Source organism: Opisthocomus hoazin, unplaced genomic scaffold (genome assembly GCF_030867145.1).
Source record: "Opisthocomus hoazin isolate bOpiHoa1 unplaced genomic scaffold, bOpiHoa1.hap1 HAP1_SCAFFOLD_258, whole genome shotgun sequence".
Lineage (NCBI taxonomy): Eukaryota > Metazoa > Chordata > Aves > Opisthocomiformes > Opisthocomidae > Opisthocomus > Opisthocomus hoazin.
Genome location: NW_027449000.1, coordinates 1 through 23,002, shown reverse-complemented (window position 1 = coordinate 23,002; position 23,002 = coordinate 1). Strand labels below are relative to the sequence as shown.

Sequence of the window (23,002 nt, the reverse complement as noted above, 5' to 3'; positions counted from 1 at the left end):
CATTATATTATGTTATATTACATTATATTATATTATATATATTAATTATATCAATTATATTAATTACACTACACTAATCTTATTTTACTTTATATTATATTATTATATTACATATTACATTATAGTATCTTATATCATATTATATATTTATTATATTACATTCTATCATTTATTATATTACATTCTATCATATATCATATCATATTAAATTATATTAAATTATATTATATTATATTATATTATATTATATTATATTATATTATATCAATTATATTAGTTACACTACACTACACTACATTATTTCATTTTACTTTATATTATTATATTACATGATATTACATTATATTATCTTATATATTTATTATATTACATTCTATCATATATCATATCATATTAAATTACATTATATTATATTACATGATATTACATGATATTATATATTATATTATAATTATATTAAATTATATTATATTATATATTATATAAATTATATCAATTATATTAATTACACTATACTACATTATTTTACTTTATATTATATTACATGATATTACATTACATTATCTTATATTATATATTTATTCTATTACATCCTATCATATCATATCACATTACATTACATCTATTGCTTATACCAATTACACTAATTACAGCAGACTGCATCATTTTACTTTATTCCACATTATTCCATTCCGTCCCATCATCTCCCACCACGTGACATGCTATTTCATATCACGTGCCGTTACACCAACCCCCGGCCTGCGCCCCACCACCACCTCCACGCCCGCCGGCCTCGCCGCCGCCCCGCGCCCGCCCGCCCTCGCCACTGGTGGCCACTGGGCGGCGCTGGAGGAGCTCCCTTCACCCCGCCCCTTCCGCCCATGACATCACCCGCGCAAAGGCGGCCATCTTGGCTGGGGTGCAGCCACCACGCGGCGGAGGGCACCCCGCGCCCGGGGGCACCCCGAGGTGCGGGCGGGGGGCACCCGGTCAGCAGCGGCGCGGCGAGCGGGGGTAGCGCGGGCGCAGCCGGGCGCGGAACTGGCGGAAGAGCTGGCGGTTGCGGCGCAGCTCGGCCTCGCGCCCGCCGTGGAAGGCGCCGGGCTCCTTGAAGCCGCGGTGGACGGCGAAGGCTCCGTCCAGCACCGCGAAGCGGAAGCCGGCCACGTGCAGCTCGCACGCCTGGGGGGGTGGCACCGTCACCCAGGGCACCCAGGCACCCCGTATAGCACCCATAGACCCCCAGAGCACCCACAGACCCCCAGAGCTCCCATAGACCCCCACATCACCCATAGACCCCCCATAGCTCCCACAGACCCCCAGAGCTCCCATAGACCCCCACATCACCCATAGACCCCCCAGAGCACCCACAGACCCCCAGAGCTCCCATAGACCCCCACAGCACCCATAGACCCCCCCATAGCTCCCACAGACCCACAGAGCACCCACTGACGCCTTACAGCACCCATAGACCCCCACAGCACCCATAGACCCCCCCACAGCACCCATAGACCCCCAGAGCACCCACAGACCCCCAGAGCACCCATTGACCCCCAGAGCACCCACTGCCCCCCCAGAGCACCCATAGACCCCCACAGCACCCATAGACCCCCAGAGCACCCATAGACCCCCAGAGCACCCATTGACCCCCACAGCACCCATAGACCCCCCCATAGCTCCCATAGACCCCCAGAGCACCCACTGACGCCTTCTAGCACCCCTAGACCACCATAGTGTCCATAGACCCCCAGAGCACCCATAGACCCCCAGAGCACCCACTGATGCCTTCTAGACCACCACAGCACCCATAGATCCCCCATAGCTCCCACAGACCCCCAGAGCACCCATAGACCCCCACAGCACCCACTGATGCCCTACAGCACCCAAAGACCACCATAACACCCATAGACCCACGGAGCACCCATAGACCCCCCTATAGCACCCGTAGACCCCCACAGCACCCATAGAACCCCACAGCACCCACAGACCCTGAAGAGCACCCATAGTCTTCCAAAGAGCATCCATGGCCACCCCACACCACCCATAGCCCCACGGCCACCCTACGGCCACCATGGCCACCCCACAGCACTTCCAGCCCCTACGACCACCCCATGGCCACCATGGCCACCCCACAGCACCCTCAGCCACCCCACAGCACCCCCAGCCCACACGACCACCCCATGGCCACCCCACACCACCCATAGCCCCACGGCTACCCCATGGCCACCACGACCACCCCACAGCACCCCCATCCACCACGACCACCCTACGGCCACCATGACCACCCCACAGCACCCTCAGCCACCCCACAGCACCCCCAGCCCCCACGACCACCCCATGGCCACCATGGCCACCCCACAGCACCCTCAGCCACCCCACAGCACCCCCAGCCCCTACGACCACCCCATGGCCACCATGGCCACCCCACAGCACCCTCAGCCACCCCACAGCACCCCCAGCCCCCACGACCAGCCCATGGCCACCATGGCCACCCCACACCACCCTCAGCCACCCCACAGCACCCTCAGCCCCCACGACCAACCCCATGGCCACCCCCCACCACCCATAGCCCCACGGCTACCCCATGGTCACCATGGCCATCCCCAGAACCCCCAATGTCCATGGCCACCCTATGGCCACCATGGCCACCCCACAGCACCCCCAGCCCCCACGACCACCCCATGGCCACCATGGCCACCCCACACCACCCATAGCCCCACGGCCACCCCATGGCCACCATGACCACCCCACAGCACCCTCAGCCACCCCACAGCATCCTGAGCCCCCACGACCACCCCATGGCCACCCCACACCACCCATAGCCCTACGGCCACCCTATGGCCACCATGACCACCCCACAGCACCCTAGCCACCCCACAGCACCCCCAGCCCCCACGACCACCCCATAGCCACCATGGCCACCCCACACCACCCATAGCCCCACGGCTACCCCATGGCCACCATGGCCACCCCACAGCACCCTCAGCCACCCCACAGCACCCCCAGCCCCTACGACCACCCCATGGCCACCATGGCCACCCCACAGCACCCACAGCCACCACGACCACCTTATGGCCACCATGACCACCCCACAGCACCCACAGCCACCACGACCACCCTATGGCCACCATGACCACCCCACAGCACCCTCAGCCACCCCACAGCATCCCCAGCCCCTACGACCACCCCATGGCCACCATGGCCACCCCACAGCACCCCCATCCCCCACGACCACCCTACGGCCACCATGACCACCCCACAGCACCCTCAGCCACCCCACAGCACCCCCAGCCCCTACAACCACCCCATGGCCACCACGACCACCCCACAGCACCCTCAGCCCCCACGACCACCCCATGGCCACCATGGCCACCCCACACCACCCATAGCCCCACGGCTGCCCCATGGCCACCATGGCCACCCCACACCACCCATTGCCCCACGGCTACCTCATGGTCACCATGGCCATCCCCAGAACCCCCAACGTCCATGGCCACCCCATGGCCACCACGACCACCCCACAGCACCCTCAGCCCCTACGACCACCCTATGGTCACCACGACCACCCCACAGCACCCCCAGCCCCTACGACCACCCTACAGCCACCATGGCCACCCCACAGCACCCTCAGCCACCCCACAGCACCCCCAGCCCCCACGACCACCCCATGGCCACCATGGCCACCCCACAGCACCCTCAGCCACCTCACAGCACCCCCAGCCCCTATGACCACCCCATGGCCACCATGGCCTCCCCACACCACCCCCAGCCCCTACGACCACCCCATGGCCACCATGGCCACCCCACAGCACCCTCAGCCACCCCACAGCACCCCCAGCCCCCACGACCAGCCCATGGCCACCATGGCCACCCCACACCAACCCTCAGCCACCCCACAGCACCCTCAGCCCCCACGACCAACGCCATGGCCACCCCCCACCACCCATAGCCCCACGGCTACCCCATGGTCACCATGGCCATCCCCAGAACCCCCAATGTCCATGGCCACCCTATGGCCACCATGACCACCCCACAGCACCCCCAGCCCCCACGACCACCCCATGGCCACCATGGCCACCCCACACCACCCATAGCCCCACGGCCACCCCATGGCCACCATGACCACCCCACAGCACCCTCAGCCACCCCACAGCATCCTGAGCCCCCACGACCACCCCATGGCCACCCCACACCACCCATAGCCCTACGGCCACCCCATGGCCACCATGGCCACCCCACAGCACCCACAGCCACCACGACCACCTTATGGCCACCATGACCACCCCACAGCACCCACAGCCACCACGACCACCCTATGGCCACCATGACCACCCCACAGCACCCTCAGCCACCCCACAGCACCCCCAGCCCCTACGACCACCCCATGGCCACCATGGCCACCCCACACCAACCCTCAGCCACCCCACAGCACCCTCAGCCCCCACGACCAACCCCATGGCCACCACCCATAGCCCCACGGCTACCCCATGGTCACCATGGCCATCCCCAGAACCCCCAATGTCCATGGCCACCCTATGGCCACCATGACCACCCCACAGCACCCCCAGCCCCCACGACCACCCCATGGCCACCATGGCCACCCCACACCACCCATAGCCCCACGGCCACCCCATGGCCACCATGACCACCCCACAGCACCCTCAGCCACCCCACAGCATCCTGAGCCCCCACGACCACCCCATGGCCACCCCACACCACCCATAGCCCCACGGCTACCCCATGGCCACCACGACCACCCCACAGCACCCCCATCCACCACGACCACCTTATGGCCACCATGACCACCCCACAGCACCCACAGCCACCACGACCACCCTATGGCCACCATGACCACCCCACAGCACCCTCAGCCACCCCACAGCACCCCCAGCCCCTACGACCACCCCATGGCCACCATGGCCACCCCACACCAACCCTCAGCCACCCCACAGCACCCTCAGCCCCCACGACCAACCCCATGGCCACCACCCATAGCCCCACGGCTACCCCATGGTCACCATGGCCATCCCCAGAACCCCCAATGTCCATGGCCACCCTATGGCCACCATGACCACCCCACAGCACCCCCAGCCCCCACGACCACCCCATGGCCACCATGGCCACCCCACACCACCCATAGCCCCACGGCCACCCCATGGCCACCATGACCACCCCACAGCACCCTCAGCCACCCCACAGCATCCTGAGCCCCCACGACCACCCCATGGCCACCCCACACCACCCATAGCCCCACGGCTACCCCATGGCCACCACGACCACCCCACAGCACCCCCATCCACCACGACCACCTTATGGCCACCATGACCACCCCACAGCACCCACAGCCACCACGACCACCCTATGGCCACCATGACCACCCCACAGCACCCTCAGCCACCCCACAGCACCCCCAGCCCCTACGACCACCCCATGGCCACCATGGCCACCCCACAGCACCCACAGCCACCACGACCACCTTATGGCCACCATGGCCACCCCACACCACCCATAGCCCCACGGCTACCCCATGGTCACCATGTCCATCCCCAGAACCCCCAACGTCCATGGCCACCCTATGGTCACCACGACCACCCCATGGCCACCATGGCCATCCCACAGCACCCTCAGCCACCCCACAGCACCCTCAGCCCCCATGACCACCCCATGGCCACCACGACCACCCCACACCACCCCCAGCCCCTACAACCACCCTATGGCCACCACGACCACCCCACACCACCCACAGCCACCACAACCACCCTATGACCACCACGGCCACCCCCCACCACCCACAGCCCCACGGCCACCCCACGGCCACCCCACGGCACCTGGCTGATGCGGTTGAAGCCGTACTGGAGGAAGCGCTCATCGAAGGGTGGCACGCCGTGGGCCGGCCCCACGTAGAAGGGCTCCCAGGGGTCACGCCATGGGGCCTCGTAGGCCACGCGCAGGTGGGGGGTGGGTGGCAGCGCCCGCCAACGTCCGTAGTCCGTGGGTGCCTGGCACCGGGGACACAACGTCCCGTAGAAAGGCCGGGCGTCCCCCGCGTCCCACAGCTGCAGAAGCTCCGCCTTTGTCCCCGGCACCGGGGTCCCCTCACGGACCTCGAAGGCCGGCAGCACGAACACCACCTGGTCCCAGGATGGCGTGGTGGCACCTGGGGCGTTGGGGTCCTCCAGGGCGTTGGGGACCTCCAGGGCTTTGGGGACCTCCAGAGCGTTGGGGACCTCCAGGGCGTTGGGGTCCTCCAGGGTGTTGGGGACCTCCAGGGCGTTGGGGACCCCTGGGTCACGGAAGTCCTTGGCGACCTCCAAGACGCTGGGATCCTCCAAGGTGTTGGGGACCTCCAGGGCGTTGGGGACACCTGGGTCACGGAAGCCCTTGGGGACCTCCAGAGCGTTGGGGTCTTCCAGAGCGTTGGGGACCTCCAGAGCGTTGGGGACCCCTGGGTCATGGAAGCTCTTGGGTACCTCCAAGGTTTTGGGGACCTCCAGAGTGTTGGGGACCCCTGGGTCACGGAAGTCCTTGGGGACCTCCAAGATGTTTGGGAACTTCAGGGCGTTGGGGACCTCCAGAGCGTTGGGGACCCCTGGGTCATGGAAGCCCCTGGGGACCTCTGGGGCATTGGGGTCCTCCAGGGTGTTGGGGACACCTGGGTCATGGAAGCCCTTGGTGACCTCCAAGACGTTAGGGTCCTCCAAGACGCTAGGGTCCTCCAGAGCGTTGGGGTCCTCCAGAGCGTTGGGGACCCCTGGGTCATGGAAGCCCTTGGGGACCTCCAAGGCGTTGGGGACACCCACATTGCCGACGGGGCTGGGGACACCCGCCATGTTGGGGACACCCGCCATGTTGGGGACCTCCAGGGCGTTGAGCACCCCGGGGTCACTGGGGACATCGGGGCCATGGGGGGGGTCCAGGGCGCTGGGGACCCTGAGGCCACCATGGCCATCAGGAGCCCTCCATGCCGGGGGATCCCCCAAGACCCCCGGAACCCCCAAGACGTTGGGGTCCCCCAAGTCCCCCCCAGCCCCCAAAGCTTTGGGGTCCCTCAACCCACCTTGAGCCCCCAGAACTTTGGGGTCCCCCAATCCCCCCCCAACCCCCAAAGCTTTGGGGTCCCCCAACCCCCCCTGAGCCCCCAAAGCTATGGGGTCCCTCAACCCACCTTGAGCCCCCAGAACTTTGGGGTCCACCAAGAACCCCCCAACCCCCAAAGCTTTGGGGTCCCCCAATCCCCCCCCAACCCCCAAAGCTTTGGGGTCACTCAACCCCCCATGAACCCCCAAAGCTATGGGGTCCCTCAACCCACCTTGAGACCCCACAACTTGGGGGTCCCTCAACCCCCCATGAGCCCCCAAAGCTTTGGGGTCCACCAACCCCCCTGGAACCCCCAAAGCTTTGGTGTCCCTCAACCCACCTTGAGCCCCCAGAACTTTGGGGTCCACCAAGACCCCCCCAACCCCCAAAGCTTTGGTGTCCCTCAACCCACCTTGAGCCCCCAGAACTTTGGGGTCCCCCAATCCCCCCCCAACCCCCAAAGCTTTGGGGTCCCCCAAACCCCCCGGAACCCTCAGAGCTTTGGGGTCCACCAAGACCCCCCCAACCCCCAAAGCTTTGGGGTCCCTCAACCCCCCATGAGCCCCCAGAGCTTTGGGGTCCCCCAATCCCCCCCCAACCCCCAAACCTTTGGGGTCCCCCAACCCCCCCGGAACCCCCAGCCCTGGGGGGTCCCCCAACCCCCCCGCACCCCCCCACCTCGGGGGGTCCCCCCCCCCCCGCAGCAGCCCCAGGAACCCCTCCCGCAGCCCCCGGCTGGGCACCACGTCGGCGTCCAGCAGCAGCACGAAGCGACCCCCGGTTTTGGGGGGGCCCGGACCCCCTCTGCGGGGGGGGCCCCCCGTTTTCCCCCGCCGCCCCCTCCCAGGCCACGTTCCGCAGGAGGTTCCCGGGGTACGGCACCCCCAAAGCGTAACTGGGGGGGGTCGGAGGCCGCCAGGCGCCGCAGGGCCCCCCGACACCCCCCCGGGGTTGGGGGGCCGGGGTTTGGGGGGGCTCTGGGGGGGTGGGGGGGGGGCGCAGCCGCCTCGGTCACCGCGTGCAGCCGCAGGCGACCCCGCAGCCCCCGGCAGGGCCCCCCCAAAACCACCAGCAGCTCCCGCAGCCCCCCCCGGGGCACCCCGAAAACGGCCACCGAGAGGGGGCCCCCCCAGCCGCCCCCCAGAGCCCCCCCCAGCGCCCCCGCCACCCTCCCCGGGGTCCCGTGGGTGGCCAGGACCAACTCGGGGGGGTCCCAGCGAGGGGGGGTCCCCAAAAGGTCCCGGTAGATGCGGAAGGTCCCCGAGGTGTCCAGCACCCCCCGGGGGGCACCCTTGGGTGGGGGGAGGGGGGGGCGGCGGCGGGGGGGGGTGGGGGGGGGGCAGGGCGCGCAGGTAGAGGGTCTGCAGCAGCGCCAGCCCCCCCAGTAACCAGGCGCAGCCCCCCAGTAGCCGCCCGCGGCCCATGGCCTGCTGACCCCCCCCTCCAGCCCCGGACTGGGGGGTACTGGGAGGGAACTGGGAGGGGGTTGGGGGGCTTACGGAGGTACTGGGAGGGTGCTGGAGGGGACTGGGGGCACTGGGAGGGGACTGGGGGGACTGGGAGGGGGTTGGGGGGGCTTATGGAGGCACTGGGAGGGTGCTGGAGGGGACTGGGAGGTTACTGGGGAGTACTGGGAGGGGACTGGGAGGAGGTTGAGGGGCTTACGGAGGCACTGGGAGGGTGCTGGAGGGGACTGGGAGGGTACTGGGGAGTACTGCGAGGGAACTGGGAGGGGGTTGGGGGGCTTACGGAGGCACTGGGAGGGTGCTGGAGGGGACTGGGGGCACTGGGAGGGGACTGGGGGGACTGGGAGGGGGTTGGGGGGCTTACGGAGGCACTGGGAGGGTGCTGAGGGGACTGGGAGGTTACTGGGGAGTACTGGGAGGGGACTGGGAGGGGACTGGGAGGGGGTTGGGGGGCTTATGGAGGTACTGGGAGGGTGCTCGAGGGGACTGGGAGGGTACTGGGGGCACTGGGAAAGGTGCTGGAGGGGACTGGGAGGGTACTGGGGAGTACTGGGAGGGGACTGGGGGGTGTTGGGGGGGGCTACTGGGAGTCACTGGGAGGGGACTGGGGAGCACTGGGACCTGCATGGGGTCACTGGGACCCGTGCTGAGCCGGGACCAGTACGGCACGCTGAAACCATTACGGGCTCACTGGGACCAGTAAGGGGCTACTGGGACCAGTATGGGGGAACTGGGACCAGTACGGGGGAACTGGGACCAGTACGGGCGCTGGGAGCAGTGCAGGGGAGACTGGGCCCAGCGCGGGCGGGTTACTGGGCCCAGTGCGGGAGCGGGGAGGAGGGACCGGGCCCAGTCGGGGGGGCGGGGGGCACGGAGCCCGGTCGAGGGGCCCAGTTTGGGGGGGAGACTGGGACCAGTTTGGGGCCGGGACCCGCCGGGGCCGGGAGCTCACCGCGCCGCGTCGCCGGGAGGAACCGCGCATGCGCGGGGCGGGGCCCAGGCGGCCGGGGGGGCGGGGCCCAGGCGGCCGGGGGGGCGGGGCCCAGGCGGCCGGAGGGGCGGGGCCCAGGCGGCCGGGGGGGCGGGGCCCAGGCGGCCGGAGGGGCGGGGCCCAGGCGGCCGGAGGGGCGGGGCCCAGGCGGCCGGGGGGGCGCGGCCCAGGCAGCCGGGGGGGGCGCGGCCCAGGCGGCCGGAGGGGCGGGGCCCAGGCGGCCGGGGGGGCGGGGCCCAGGCGGCCGGAGGGGCGGGGCCCAGGCGGCCGGGGGGCGGGGCTAAGACGTTAGCGGGGCGGGGCCTCCCGAGTGCCTGGGGCCCGCCCCACCCCGGCACCGCAGCGCTTGGACGCCGGGGTCCCCCCCACACACACACCCTTGGGTCCCCCCAAACCCCTGGGGTTCCCCCGAATTCCTGGGTGCCCCCCCGCACCCCTGGGGTCCCCCCTGCAACCCAGGGTCCCCCCAAACCCCTGGGATTCCCCCGAATTCCTGGGTCCCCCCCAAACCCCTGGGTCCCCCCGAATTCCTGGGCCCCCCCCGATTACCTGGGTCCCCCCTGCAACCCTGGGTCCCCCGAATTCCTCAGTCCCCACCCCCCCCGATGGCCTGGGTCCCCCTGATCACCTGGGTCCCCCCAAACTCCTGGGTCCCCCCAAAACCCCTGGGTTCTCCCCAAACCCCTGGGTCTCCCCCAAATCCCTGGGTCCCCCCCCAATCACCTGGGTCCCCCCCCAATCACCTGGGTCCCACCCCCCCGATGGCCTGGATCCCCCCCAAACTCCTGGGTCCCCCCAGACACCTCAGTCCCCCCTGAACCCCTGAGGTCCCCCCCGCACCCCGGGGTCCCCCCAAACATCTGGGTCCCCCCCACACCCCGGGTCCCCCCCCAACCCCTGGGGGGTCCCCGGAAAGAAGCTGCCACGGGGTCGGTGGGGGCCACTTTATTGCCAGGGGGGCATCGGGGCCACGGGGCCTCCAGGGGACGTCGGGGACATCGGGGACGTGGCTGTCGGGCCACCGCATCTCGGTCCCTCGGGTGGGGACGTGGGGGACGTTGGGGACAACGGGGGCCGGTCCCTCGCGGTGGGGACTTCAGGCCATGGGGGGTCTCAGTCCCTTGAGTCAAGGAAATGATGGTGTCCCACCTCCTTCAGGGACATTGGGGACATTGGGGACATCAGGCTGTGGTGGGTCTCCATCCCTTGAGACAGGGTGATGATGGTGTCCCACCTCCTTCAGGGACATCGGAGATGTTGGGGACACTGGGGACATCAGGCTGTGGCGGGTCTCCATCCCTTGAGTCAGGGTGATGATGATGTCCCACCTCCTTCAGGGACATTGGAGATGTTGGGGACATCAGGCTGTGGCGGGTCTCCATCCCTTGAGTCAGGGTGATGATGATGTCCCACCTCCTTCAGGGACATTGGGGACGTTGGGGACATCAGGCTGTGGTGAGTCTCCATCCCTTGATCCGGGGCGATGGAGATGTCCCACATCCTCTGGGGACATCAGAGACGTTTGGGACGTTGGGCCACGACAGGTCTCAGTCCTTTGGGTTGGGGACATCGGGGACATCAGGCCACGATGTGTCTCAGTCTGTTGATCCAGGGTGATGACCAGGTCCCGCGTCCCTTGGGGACATTGGGGACATCAAGCCACAACGTGTCTCAGTCCCTCCAGCTGAGGCAACGACCTCGGGGACGTTGGGGACGTCGGGCTGTGACAGGTCTCAGTCCTTTCAGGTGGTGTCCGCATCCTTCGGGGACACTTGGGGACATCGAGCCGTGCTGGGTCTTGGTCCCTCAGGTCACAGCGGTGACGAGGGGGACGTTGAGTTGCGAGGAGTCTCGGTCCCTCGGGCTCGGTGACATCGCGCTGCGACGTATCTCGATGTCTTGGGTGGGGGACGTTGGGGACATTGGGGACATCGAGGATGTTGGGGACACTGGGGATGTCAGGGGAACTGGGGGTGCTGGGGACATTGGGGACAGTGAGCCACAATGTGTCTCTGTCCTTCAAGTTGGGGACACTGGGGACACCAGAGACGTCAGGCCGTGACGTCTCACAGTCCCCTGGGGGACTTGGGGACATTGAGGACATCGAGCCATGACCTGTCCCAGCCCAATGGCTTGGGGCAATGGGTGCCCATGTCCACCAGGTTGGGGACACTGGGGACATTGAGCCATGGCATGTCACCATCCCTCGGGTAGGGGACATTGGGGACATCAGGTCATGGCATGTCCTATCCCTTGGGTTGGGGACATCATTGGGGACATCGGGTCATGGCATTGTCCCATCCCTTGGGTTGGGGACATCATTGGGGACATCGGGTCATGGCATGTCCCATCCCTTGGGTTGGGGACATCATTGGGGACATCGGGTCATGGCATTGTCCCATCCCTTGGGTTGGGGACGTTGGGGATGTTGGGGACATCGGGGACATCAGGTCATGGCACGTCTCCATCCCTCGGGTTGGGGACGTCGGGGACATCGAGCCACATTGTGCCTCGGTCCCTTGGGTTGGGGACGTTGGGGACGACACCCGGGGGGGGGCATGGGGGGGGCACACACTTCTGGGGGGACTCTGCCAAAAAACGCAGCCCCTGGGGGCGGGGGGACGTGACAAGGACGGGGAGGGTGACAGGGACAAGGCGGGTGACAAGGGACAGGGACGCTCGTGGGGGGGGGCCACAGGGTCCTACAGGTGGGTCCAAGCCACCCCCTGACACCAAATTTCGGGACGGGTCCCGGGGTGGGGACGAGGACACGGGACGGGGGGGGGGGGGATGGGACCCAGGCGTCCGGGCTGGGGGAGGGGGGGGCCACCAGCCCCCCCCCAATTACCTTAGAGACTCGTTACGAGTTAAATTAGCACGAAAGGCCCCGGGGGGGGGCGGCGGGGGGGGGCAGGCGGCCGGGGCCGGGGGGGGCCGGTGGCACCGGGCCGGGGTGACAATGACAATATGCCATACTGGGGGCAAGTCGCGTCACAGACTTAGTTCAGAAGGACGGGGCGCGCTGGCTTCCGGCTGCGGGGGGGGGGACGGGGACAAGGCGTCAGGGACCCCCGCGGCCGGGACCACCCACACCCCCAGTGTACCCCCCCAGGGGACCCCCGCGGCTGGGAGAATGGAGACCCCCCCAATAGCCCCCCCCCAGGGGACCCCGGTGGCCGGGAGCATGGACCCCCCCCATGTACCCCCCAGGGGACCCCGACATCTGGGATCATGGACCCCCCAACTAAGGGACCCAGAACCCTCCATGAACCCCCCAACTAAGGGACCCGGACCCCCCCCATGTACCCCCCATGGGACCCCCCAACTAAGGGACCTGGACCCCCCATGGACCCCCCAACTAAGGGACCCGGACCCCCCCCATGTACCCCCCAGGGGACCCCGATATCTGGGATCATGGACCCCCCAACTAAGGGACCCGGACCCCCCCCATGTACCCCCCATGGGACCCCCTGACTAAGGGACCTGGACCCTCCATGGACCCCCCCAGGGACCCTCACTTGTACCCCCCATGGACCCCCCAACTAAGGGACCTGGACCCCCCCCAGTACCCCCCATGGGACCCCGACATGTGGGATCATGGACCCCCCCAACTAAGGGACCTGAACCCCCCATGGACCCCCCCAGGGACCCCCCCATGTACCCCCCATGGACCCCCATTTGTACCCCCCATGGACCCCCCCAACTAAGGAACACAGAACCCCCCATGGACCCCCCAGGGACCCCCCCATGGACCCCCCAACTAAGCGACCCCGGCATCCGGGACCGTGGACCCCCCACCTCGTACCCCACCTCGGGGACCCAGATACCCACAACCACAGACCACCCCCCCCCAAACCAAGGGACCCCCCCCCGAAGCGGGGTGCCCCCCGCTCACCCCCCGGCCCCGCCCCCCGCCCCGAAGGGTGCCCCCTGGAGGCGGGGTGGGGGTCCGGCCCCCCTACCTTGGCGGAAGGCGTCCTGGAGGCGGCTCTGGGGGAGTTGATACAACTCAGCGAAGGGGTCGCGGGGCGACCGGGGCGGGGGCGGCGGGCGGGGGGCACCCCCCAATCTCCTGGTCCCCCCGCGGTTGACGACGGCGGCGGCGGCCAATCCCTGGAGCAGGCGGCGTAGGGCGGGGCCGGGCGGGGCCGGCGGCGGGGGCGGCGGCGACGTCTCGGGGGTGAGGAGGGAACCGGGGGTCCCACCCGGGAGCCCCCCGGGACTCTCGGGACTCGGAGGTAATTTTTCGGGTGTCGTTTCGGGGGGCTCCGGGGGGCCGAAGGCGAAGGGCGGGGCTTGCCGGGGGGTGTAGGGGGGGGTCCAGGTCTCGGCGGCTCCCCCCGGCGTCTCGGGGACCCCCAGGCGTGGCACGAGGCGGGCGCCCGCGGCCAGGCCCGCGCCGGCGTTGGCTGCGCCGGCGGCACCCAGGGCAGCGGCGATGGTGGGACCCAGGGAGGAGCCCGCGCCGGCACCGAGGTGGGCTCCGAGGCCAAGGCCGGCGCCAAGGGCGGTGCCGATGTTGGCTCCGATGGCGGCTCCAACGCCAAGGCCAACGCCAGGTCCAAGAGCGGGGTCAGCGCCGGCTCCGAGGCCAAGGCCGATGGTGGATCCAAGAGCAGAGCCAGCGTTGGTGCCACCAGCAGCTCCAGCGCCGAGTCCCACACCGGGTCCAACACCAGGTCCAATACCAGCTCCAAGGCCAAGGCCGATGGCGGATCCAAGAGCAGAGCCAGCGTTGGTGCCACCAGCAGCTCCAGCGCCGAGTCCCACACCAGGTCCAACGCCAGGTCCAATACCAGCTCCGAGGCCAAGGCCGATGGTGGATCCAAGAGCAGAGCCAGCGCTGGTGCCACCAGCAGCTCCAGCGCCGAGTCCCACACCGGGTCCAACGCCGAGTCCAATGCTGGTGTCAACACTGGTTCCAAGACCAGAGTCAACGTTGGCTCCGATGTTGGCTCCGAGGCTGAGTCCAACGGTGGTGCCAAGGTCGGGTCCAAGCCCGGAGCCAACATTGGCTCCAAGCGCAGCTCCAACGGCGAATCCGAGGGTGGATCCAAGACCAGACCCACCAGTGGCTCCGATGCCGGCTCCGACTGCAAGTCCAACGCTGGCACCAACGTCAGATCCAGGAGTGGAGCCGATGTTGGAGCCGACACCGGCTCCGAGGCCAAGTCCAACACTGGATCCAAGAGCAGAGCCAACGCCGGCACCAACGTTGGCTCCAACAGCAGCTCCAAGGCCAAGTCCAACACCGGATCCAACATCAGATGCAAGGGCAGCGCCAACGTTGGCTCCAGTCCCAAGTCCAACTCCAAGGTCAACATCAGATCCAAGAGCAGCACCAACGCCGGCTCCAATGGCAAGTCCAACACCGGATCCAAGAGAAGAGCCAACGTTGGCTCCAACGCCGGCTCCAACAGCAAGTCCAACACTGGATCCAAGACCGGAGCCAATGTTGGCTCCAACGGTGGCTCCGACGGCAAGTCCAACACCAGGTCCAACTCCAGATGAAAGAGTGGAGCCAACGTTGGCTCCAAGAGCAGCTCCAAGGCCAAGCCCAACAGTGGATCCAAGACCAGAGCCAACGTTGGCTCCAATGTTGGCTCCAAGTCCGAGTCCAACACCAGCGCTGACTCCAGCACCTACATTGGCTCCAACGCTGGCACCGACAGCGAGTCCAACTCCAGCGCCGAGGTCAGATGGAAGAGCAGGGCCAACAGCCCCAACGCCGAGCCCAACGCTGGCTCTGATGCCGCCACCCAGACCAGGAGCAACGTTGGCCCCGACACTGAGCGCGACGCCGGCTCCGAGATTGGGGCCAATGTCTGCTCCACCGTTGGCTTGGAGACCAGCTCCAACATCATCTCCGGCGCTGGCTCCGAGAGCAGCTCCAATATCAGCCCCAAGGTTGGGGCCGACATCGGCGCCGGCTCCAGCTGCCACACCAAGGCCGACGTCGACTCTGATGCCGGCTCCCACGCCAATGCCAGCTCCAGCGCCGACATCAGCGCCAAGACTACGTCCAACACCATCTCCAAGACCACGTCCAATGTTCGCTCCAATGCCGGCTCCAAGGCCAGGGTCAATGTTGGCCCCAATGTTGCCTCCAAGGCCATGTCCGATGGCAGCTCCAAGGCCAGGTCCCATGCTGGTGTCAAGACCAGGTCTAACAACAGCTCCGAGACCAGGGTCAACGTTGGTCCCAAGGCCAGCTCCAAGACCATGTCCAACACCAGCTCCAAGGCCACATCCAAGGTTGATCCCAAGGTCAAGGTTGACGCCAACATTAGCTCCAACGTCATCTCCGAGCCCAGATCCAACACCAAGGTCAACGCTGGGGCCAGCGCCAACACCGAGGTCCCCACCAGCTCCAATGCCGGCACCGGGGAAGTCAAGGCCGGGGGTGAAGGACTCGGTGGGGCCCGGGGGGGCCTCGGCCGCCAGCTGCTGCCGCAGGCACCAGGCCTCAGCCTCACTGTGGGAGAGACAGGGGCTTATGGGGGGGCCCGGGGTGAGCCTGGACACCTGGGTCCCCCCAGAGGAGTGGAGGGTGCCCAGACCCATAGGTCTCATGTGGGGTGGGGACCTCCCAACCAGCTGGGTCCCATGTGGGGTGGAAGGCGCCCAGGCATCGGGATTCCCTTGGGCTCGATGGGACACCTGGGGCTGGTGGGACCACCCGGACACCTGGGTCCCCCAGGGTGGGCTGTGGCCACCCGCACGCCTGGGTCTGCTCACCTGATGATGAAGTTGTGGGCGAGCAGGGCCGGGCCCTCGGGGCGCAGTCGGGCGTAGACCCACGTCCAGCCCAGGCCGTCCTTGCGCTGCAGCCGCGTCACCAGCTCCCCCCGTGCCTCTGCCCCTGCTCCTGCTGCGGGGACACGGGGACGTCAGCGGGGACGGCGGGGTGGGGGCAGGGGAGGGGGTCGTTGGGGACGTGGGGACATGGGGACATCAAGGAGGTGGATTGGGGTGGATGGGGACACGGGGACATCAGCGGGGACGGGGTGGTTGAGGTGGATGGGGACATGGGGACATCAGTGGAGATGGGGTGGTTGGGGTAGATGGGGACATGGGGACATCAAGGAGGTGGATTGGGGTGGATGGGGACACGGGGACATCAGTGGAGATGGGGTGGTTGGGGTAGATGGGGACATGGGGACATCAAAGGGGTTGATTGGGGTGGATGGGGACACGGGGACATCAGTGGGGACGGGGTGGTTGGGGTAGATGGGGACATGGGGACATCAGTGGAGATGGGGTGGTTGGGGTAGATGGGGACATGGGGACATCAAGGAGGTGGATTGGGGTGGATGGGGACATGGGGACATCAAAGGGGTTGATTGGGGTGGATGGGGACATGGGGATGTCAATGGGGACAGAGGCCACGAGGGTGGATGGGGACATGGGGACATCAGTGGAGATGGGGTGGTTGGGGTAGATGGGGACATGGGGACATCAGTGGGGTTGATTGGGGTGGATGGGGAGATGGGGACATCAGTGGGGTTGATTGGGGTGGATGGGGACATGGGGATGTCAATGGGGACAGAGGCCACGAGGGTGGATGGGGACATGGGGACATCAGTGGAGATGGGGTGGTTGGAGTGGATGGGGACATGGGGACATCAGTGGGGTTGATTGGGGTGGATGGGGACATGGGGATGTCAGTGGGGACAGAGGCCACGAGGGTGGATGGGGACATGGGGACATCAGTGGAGATGGGGTGGCTGGGGTAGATGGGGACATGGGGACATCAGTGGGGTTGATTGAGGTGGATGGGGACATGGGGACATCAGTGGGGTTGATTGGGGTGGATGGGGACATGGGGATGTCAATGGGGACAGAGGCCACGAGGGTGGATGGGGACATGGGGACATCAGTGGAGATGGGGTGGTTGGGGTAGATGGGGACATGGGGACATCAGTGGGGTTGATTGGGGTGGATGGGGACATGGGGACATCAGTGGAGATGGGGTGGTTGGGGTAGATGGGGACATGGGGACATCAGTGGGGTTGATTGGGGTGGATGGGGACATGGGGACATCAGTGGGGACGGGGTGGTTGGGGTAAATGGGGACATGGGGACATCAGTGGGGTTGATCGGGGTGGATGGGGACATGGGGACATCAAAGGGGTTGATTGGGGTGGATGGGGACATGGCGATGTCAATGGGGACAGAGGCCATGAGGGTGGATGGGGACACGGGGACATCAGTGGGGTTGATTGGGGTGGATGGGGACATGGGGACATCAGTGCAGATGGGGTGGTTGGGGTAGATGGGGACATGGGGACATCAATGGGGTTGATTGGGGTGGATGAGGACATGGGGACATCAGTGGGGACGGGGTGGTTGAGGTGGATGGGGACATGGGGACATCAGTGGAGATGGGGTGGTTGGGGTAGATGGGGACATGGGGACATCAGTGGGGTTGATTGGGGTGGATGGGGACATGGAGACATCAAAGGGGTTGATTGGGGTGGATGGGGACACGGGGATGTCAATGGGGACAGAGGCCACAAGGGTGGATGGAGACATGGGGACATCAGTGGAGATGGGGTGGTTGGGGTAGATGGGGACATGGGGACATCAGTGGGGTTGATTGGGGTGGATGGGGACATGGGGATGTCAGTGGGGACAGAGGCCACGAGGGTGGATGGGGACATGGGGACATCAGTGGAGATGGGGTGGTTGGAGTGGATGGGGACATGGGGACATCAGTGGGGTTGATTGGGGTGGATGGGGACATGGGGACAACAGTGGGGATGGGGTGATTGGGGGGGTTGGGGACATGGGGACATCAGTGGGGTTGATTGGGGTGGATGGGGACATGGGGACATCAAAGGGGTTGATTGGGGTGGATGGGGACATGGGGATGTCAATGGGGACAGAGGCCACGAGGGTGGATGGAGACATGGGGACATCAGTGGAGATGGGGTGGTTGGGGTAGATGGGGACATGGGGACATCAGTGGGGTTGATTGGGGTGGATGGGGACATGGAGACATCAAAGGGGTTGATTGGGGTGGATGGGGACACGGGGATGTCAATGGGGACAGAGGCCACAAGGGTGGATGGAGACATGGGGACATCAGTGGAGATGGGGTGGTTGGAGTGGATGGGGACATGGGGACATCAACGAGGTTGACTGGGATGGATGGGGACATGGGGACATCAATGGGGATGGGGTGATTGGGGGGGTTGGGGACATGGGGACATCAGTGGGGGGGGGGGTCAACCGGGACATCGAGGACACCGAGGACATCGGTGAGGAGGGCAGAGTGACTGCAGGGGACCCAGGGAACACCAAGGGTGATGTGGTCACCATGGGGACTTGGGGACCCAGGGGACAGGGGGACCTCAAGGGACCCTGGGGACGGCCGAGGGGACGCTCACCGAGGCGGAGGTGCTGGCGGGCGACGTGGCCGAGGTCCTCGGGGTGCAGGAGCCGGTACCAGGAGCGACCCAGGAGCTCCCCCCGCCCGTAGCCCAGGTGGATCAGGACACTGCGGGACAGCACGTCTGGGTCCCTCGCCCACCCATGCCTGGGTGCCCCCCATGGACACCTGGGTGTCCCCCCCCAGATGCCTGGGTCCTCCCTGGACCTCTGGGTCCCCCCTGGACCCCTTGGTCCCTCCAAACACTTGGGTCCCCTCCCAGATGCTTGGGTCTCCCTCAGACACTTGGGTCCCTCCTGGACACCTGGGTCCACCCGGGATGTTTGGGTCCCCCCTGGATGCCTTTGTCCCACCCATGGACACCTGGGTGTCCCCCCCCAGATGCCTGGGTCCTCCCTGGACCTCTGGGTCCCCCCTGGACCCCTTGGTCCCTCCAAACACTTGGGTCCCCTCCCAGATGCTTGGGTCTCCCTCAGACACTTGGGTCCCTCCTGGACACCTGGGTCCACCCGGGACGTTTGGGTCCCCCCTGGACGCCTTTGTCCCACCCATGGACACCTGGGTGTCCCCCTCAGATGCCTGGGTCCCCCCTGGACCTCTGGGTCCTCCCTGGACCCCTTGGTCCCTCCAAACACTTGGGTCCCCTCCCAGATGCTTGGGTCTCCCTCAGACACTTGGGTCCCTCCTGGACACCTGGGTCCACCCGGGACGTTTGGGTCCCCCCTGGACGCCTTTGTCCCACCCATGGACACCTGGGTGTCCCCCTCAGATGCCTGGGTCCCCCCTGGACCTCTGGGTCCTCCCTGGACCCCTTGGTCCCTCCAAACACTTGGGTCCCCTCCCAGATGTTTGGGTCTCCCTCAGACACTTGGGTCCCTCCTGGACACCTGGGTCCACCCGGGACGTTTGGGTCCCCCCTGGATGCCTTTGTCCCACCCATGGACACCTGGGTGTCCCCCCCCAGATGCCTGGGTCCTCCCTGGACCTCTGGGTCCTCCCTGGACCCCTTGGTCCCTCCAAACACTTGGGTCCCCTCCCAGATGCTTGGGTCTCCCTCAGACACTTGGGTCCCTCCTGGACACCTGGGTCCACCCGGGACGTTTGGGTCCCCCCTGGACGCCTTTGTCCCACCCATGGACACCTGGGTGTCCCCCTCAGATGCCTGGGTCCCCCCTGGACCTCTGGGTCCCCCCTGGACCCCTTGGTCCCTCCAAACACTTGGGTCCCCTCCCAGATGCTTGGGTCTCCCTCAGACACTTGGGTCCCTCCTGGACACCTGGGTCCAGCCGGGACGTTTGGGTCCCCCCGGACACCTTTGTCCCACCCATGGACACCTGGGTGTCCCCCCCCGGACACCTGGGTCCCCCCTGGACCTCTGGGTCCCCCCTGGACCCCTTGGTCCCTCCAAACACTTGGGTCCCCTCCCAGATGCTTGGGTCTCCCTCAGACACTTGGGTCCCTCCTGGACACCTGGGTCCACCCAGGACGTTTGGGTCCCCCCTGGACGCCTTTGTCCCACCCATGGACACCTGGGTGTCCCCCCCCAGATGCCTGGGTCCCCCCTGGACCTCTGGGTCCCCCCTGGACCCCTTGGTCCCTCCAAACACTTGGGTCCCCTCCCAGATGCTTGGGTCTCCCTCAGACACTTGGGTCCCTCCTGGACACCTGGGTCCACCCGGGACGTTTGGGTCCCCCCTGGATGCCTTTGTCCCACCCATGGACACCTGGGTGTCCCCCCCCAGATGCCTGGGTCCCCCCTGGACCTCTGGGTCCTCACCTGTCGGAGACGTCGAGCAGGGCGAGGTCGCGAGCGTGGCGGCTCTGGAAGGCGGGCAGCAGGAGGCAGTCGGGGCAGGGCCAGGGCGGGGGGTCCAGGGGGGCGCAGAAGGCGACGAAAAGCCCCGGGGGGGCCCCGGGGGGCCCGGGGGGGGCCTGGAACCGACCTCGCAGCAGCACCAGCTTCCGCCCGGCGCTGGGCCGGCGCGAGGCCCGCGAGGTGGTGAAGCGGCAGCGGAAGAGGCGCTCTGGGGGGAGGGGGCTCCCGTTAGTTCCTCCATCCATCCTTCCATCCATCCCTCCATCCCTCCATCCCTCCATCCCTCCCTCCATCCCTCCATCCATCCCTCCATCCCTCCATCCATCCCTCTCTCCATCCATCTGTCCTTCCATTCCTCCATCCATCCATCCATTCCTCCATCCCTCCATCCCTCCATCCCTCCATCCATCCCTCCATCCCTCCATCCCTCCATCCATCCCTCCATCCCTCCATCCCTCCATCCATCCATCCATCCCTCCATCCCTCCATCCCTCCATCCATCCCTCCATCCATCCCTCCCTCCATCCCTCCATCCATCCATCCCTCCCTTCCTCCATCTCCCTGTTCTTCCATCCGTTCATCTCTCTGTCCTTCCACCCCTCCATCCATCCCTTCATCTCACCATTCTTTCCTCTGTCCTTCCACCCTGCCATCCATCCATCCCTCCCTCCCCCCATGTCTCTATCCATCCATCCCTCCCTTCCTCCATCTCCCTGTTCTTCCATCCATCCATCCCTCCATCCATCCATCCCTCTATCCATCTCTCCATCCATCACTCCATCCATCTGTCCTTCCATTCCTCCATTCCTCCATTCCTCCATCCATCCATCCATCTATCCATCCATCCATCCATCTGTCCTTCCATTCCTCCATCCATCCATCCATCCCTCCATCTCTCCATCCATCCATCCCTCTATCCCTCCATCCATCTCTCCATCCGTCCTTCCATTCCTCCCTCCATCCATCCATCCCTCTTTCCATCCATCCATCCATCCATCCATCCATCCATCCATCCATCCATCCCTCCATCCATCCCTCCATCCATCCATCCCTCTCTCCATCCATCCATCCATCCATCCATCCATCCATCCATCCATCCATCCATCCCTCCCTCCATCCATCTCCCTGTTCTTCCATCCATTCATCCCTCTGTCCTTCCACCCCTCCATCCATCCCTTCATCTCACCATTCATCCCTCCGTCCTTCCATCCCTCCATCTTTCCACCCATCTCTCTGTCCTTCCACCCACTCATCCCTCTGTCCTTCCATCCTTCCCTCCCCGACCTTCCTTCCTTCCATCCCTTTGTCCTTCCTTCTATCCATCCCTCCATCCTTCCATCCCTCTGTTTTTCCTTCCGTCCCTCTGTCCATCTGTCCATCCATCCCTCCATCCTTCCATCCCTCTGTTCTTCCATCCCTCTGTCCATCCATCCCTCCATCCTTTCCTCCAACCCTCTGCCCTTCCATCCACCCCTTTGTCCTTCCACCACCCCTCCATCCCTCCGTCCTTCCTTCCACCCATCCCTCCATCTGCCTACGCCCCCCCAGCCCCACCCCCAGGCCCCGCCCCCCTCGGAGGCCCCACCCACCTGCCTGGGGGGGCCCGGGCAGGGTGAGCTGATGTCGCACCAGGGGGTGGTCGGCCGGATCCAGGAGATCGTAGATGCTGTCACCCTGTGCCACCAGGTCTACCTGCGTGGGGGGAGGCGGGAGGGTCAGCACCCAGCACCCAGCACCCTCCAGCACCCTTCCCTGGCACCCAGCACCCCCCAGCACCCATTGTCCTGTGCCACCAGGTCAACCAACACGGGGGGAGGGTCAGCACCCAGCACCCAGCACCCTCCAGCACCCTTCCCTGGCACCCAGCACCCCCGGCACCCGTTGTCCTGTGCCACCAGGTCAACCAACATGGGGGGGAGGGTCAGCACCCAGCACCCAGCACCCTCCAGCACCCGCTGTCCTGTGCCACCAGGTCAACCAACACGGGTGGAGGGTCAGCACCCAGCACCCAGCACCCAGCACCCTTCCCTGGCACCCAGCACCCCCAGCACCTGCTGTCCTGTGCCACCAGGTCAACCAACACGGGGGGAGGGTCAGCACCCAGCACCCAACACCCTCCAGCACCCTTCCCTGGCACCCAGCACCCCCAGCACCCATTGTCCTGTGCCACCAGGTCAACCAACATGGGGGGGAGGGTCAGCACCCAGCACCCAGCACCCTCCAGCAGCCGCTGTCCTGTGCCACCAGGTCAACCAACA

The 23,002-nt window shown here is 65.3% G+C and overlaps 2 protein-coding genes across 2 annotated transcripts; both read right to left on the bottom strand.

Annotated features, from left to right (window-relative positions):
- Window positions 1–512: 512 nt before the first annotated feature.
- B4GAT1 (beta-1,4-glucuronyltransferase 1) lies at window positions 513–7,061 on the bottom strand. The gene is made up of 2 exons (XM_075412373.1): window positions 5,829–7,061; window positions 513–1,182 (listed from the first exon to the last, which is right to left on the bottom strand). The coding sequence occupies exons 1-2, from the start codon at window positions 6,846–6,848 to the stop codon at window positions 991–993; spliced, it is 1,212 nt and encodes a 403-aa protein (XP_075268488.1). The 5' UTR covers window positions 6,849–7,061; the 3' UTR covers window positions 513–990.
- Window positions 7,062–10,464: 3,403 nt separating this feature from the next.
- On the bottom strand, window positions 10,465–22,436 carry LOC142360131 (uncharacterized; the record flags this gene model as incomplete). Its single annotated transcript, XM_075412371.1, has 6 exons — window positions 10,465–12,567; window positions 13,497–16,009; window positions 16,273–16,405; window positions 18,927–19,036; window positions 20,706–20,952; window positions 22,334–22,436. Coding segments are annotated over 6 exons (3,135 nt in total), but the record flags the coding sequence as incomplete, so codon positions are not given.
- Window positions 22,437–23,002: the final 566 nt, after the last annotated feature.

What these genes read in the sequence shown, in the direction of transcription:
- B4GAT1 (XM_075412373.1), bottom strand. Translation starts at nt 6,848, where the DNA reads ATGGCGGGTGTCCCCAACATGGCGGGTGTCCCCAGCCCCGTCGGCAAT. An exon ending in GCTTCAACCGCATCAGCCAG is followed by an intron (nt 1,183 to 5,828) that starts GTGCCGTGGGGT and finishes CCACCCCCCCAG; the next exon opens with GCGTGCGAGCTGCACGTGGC.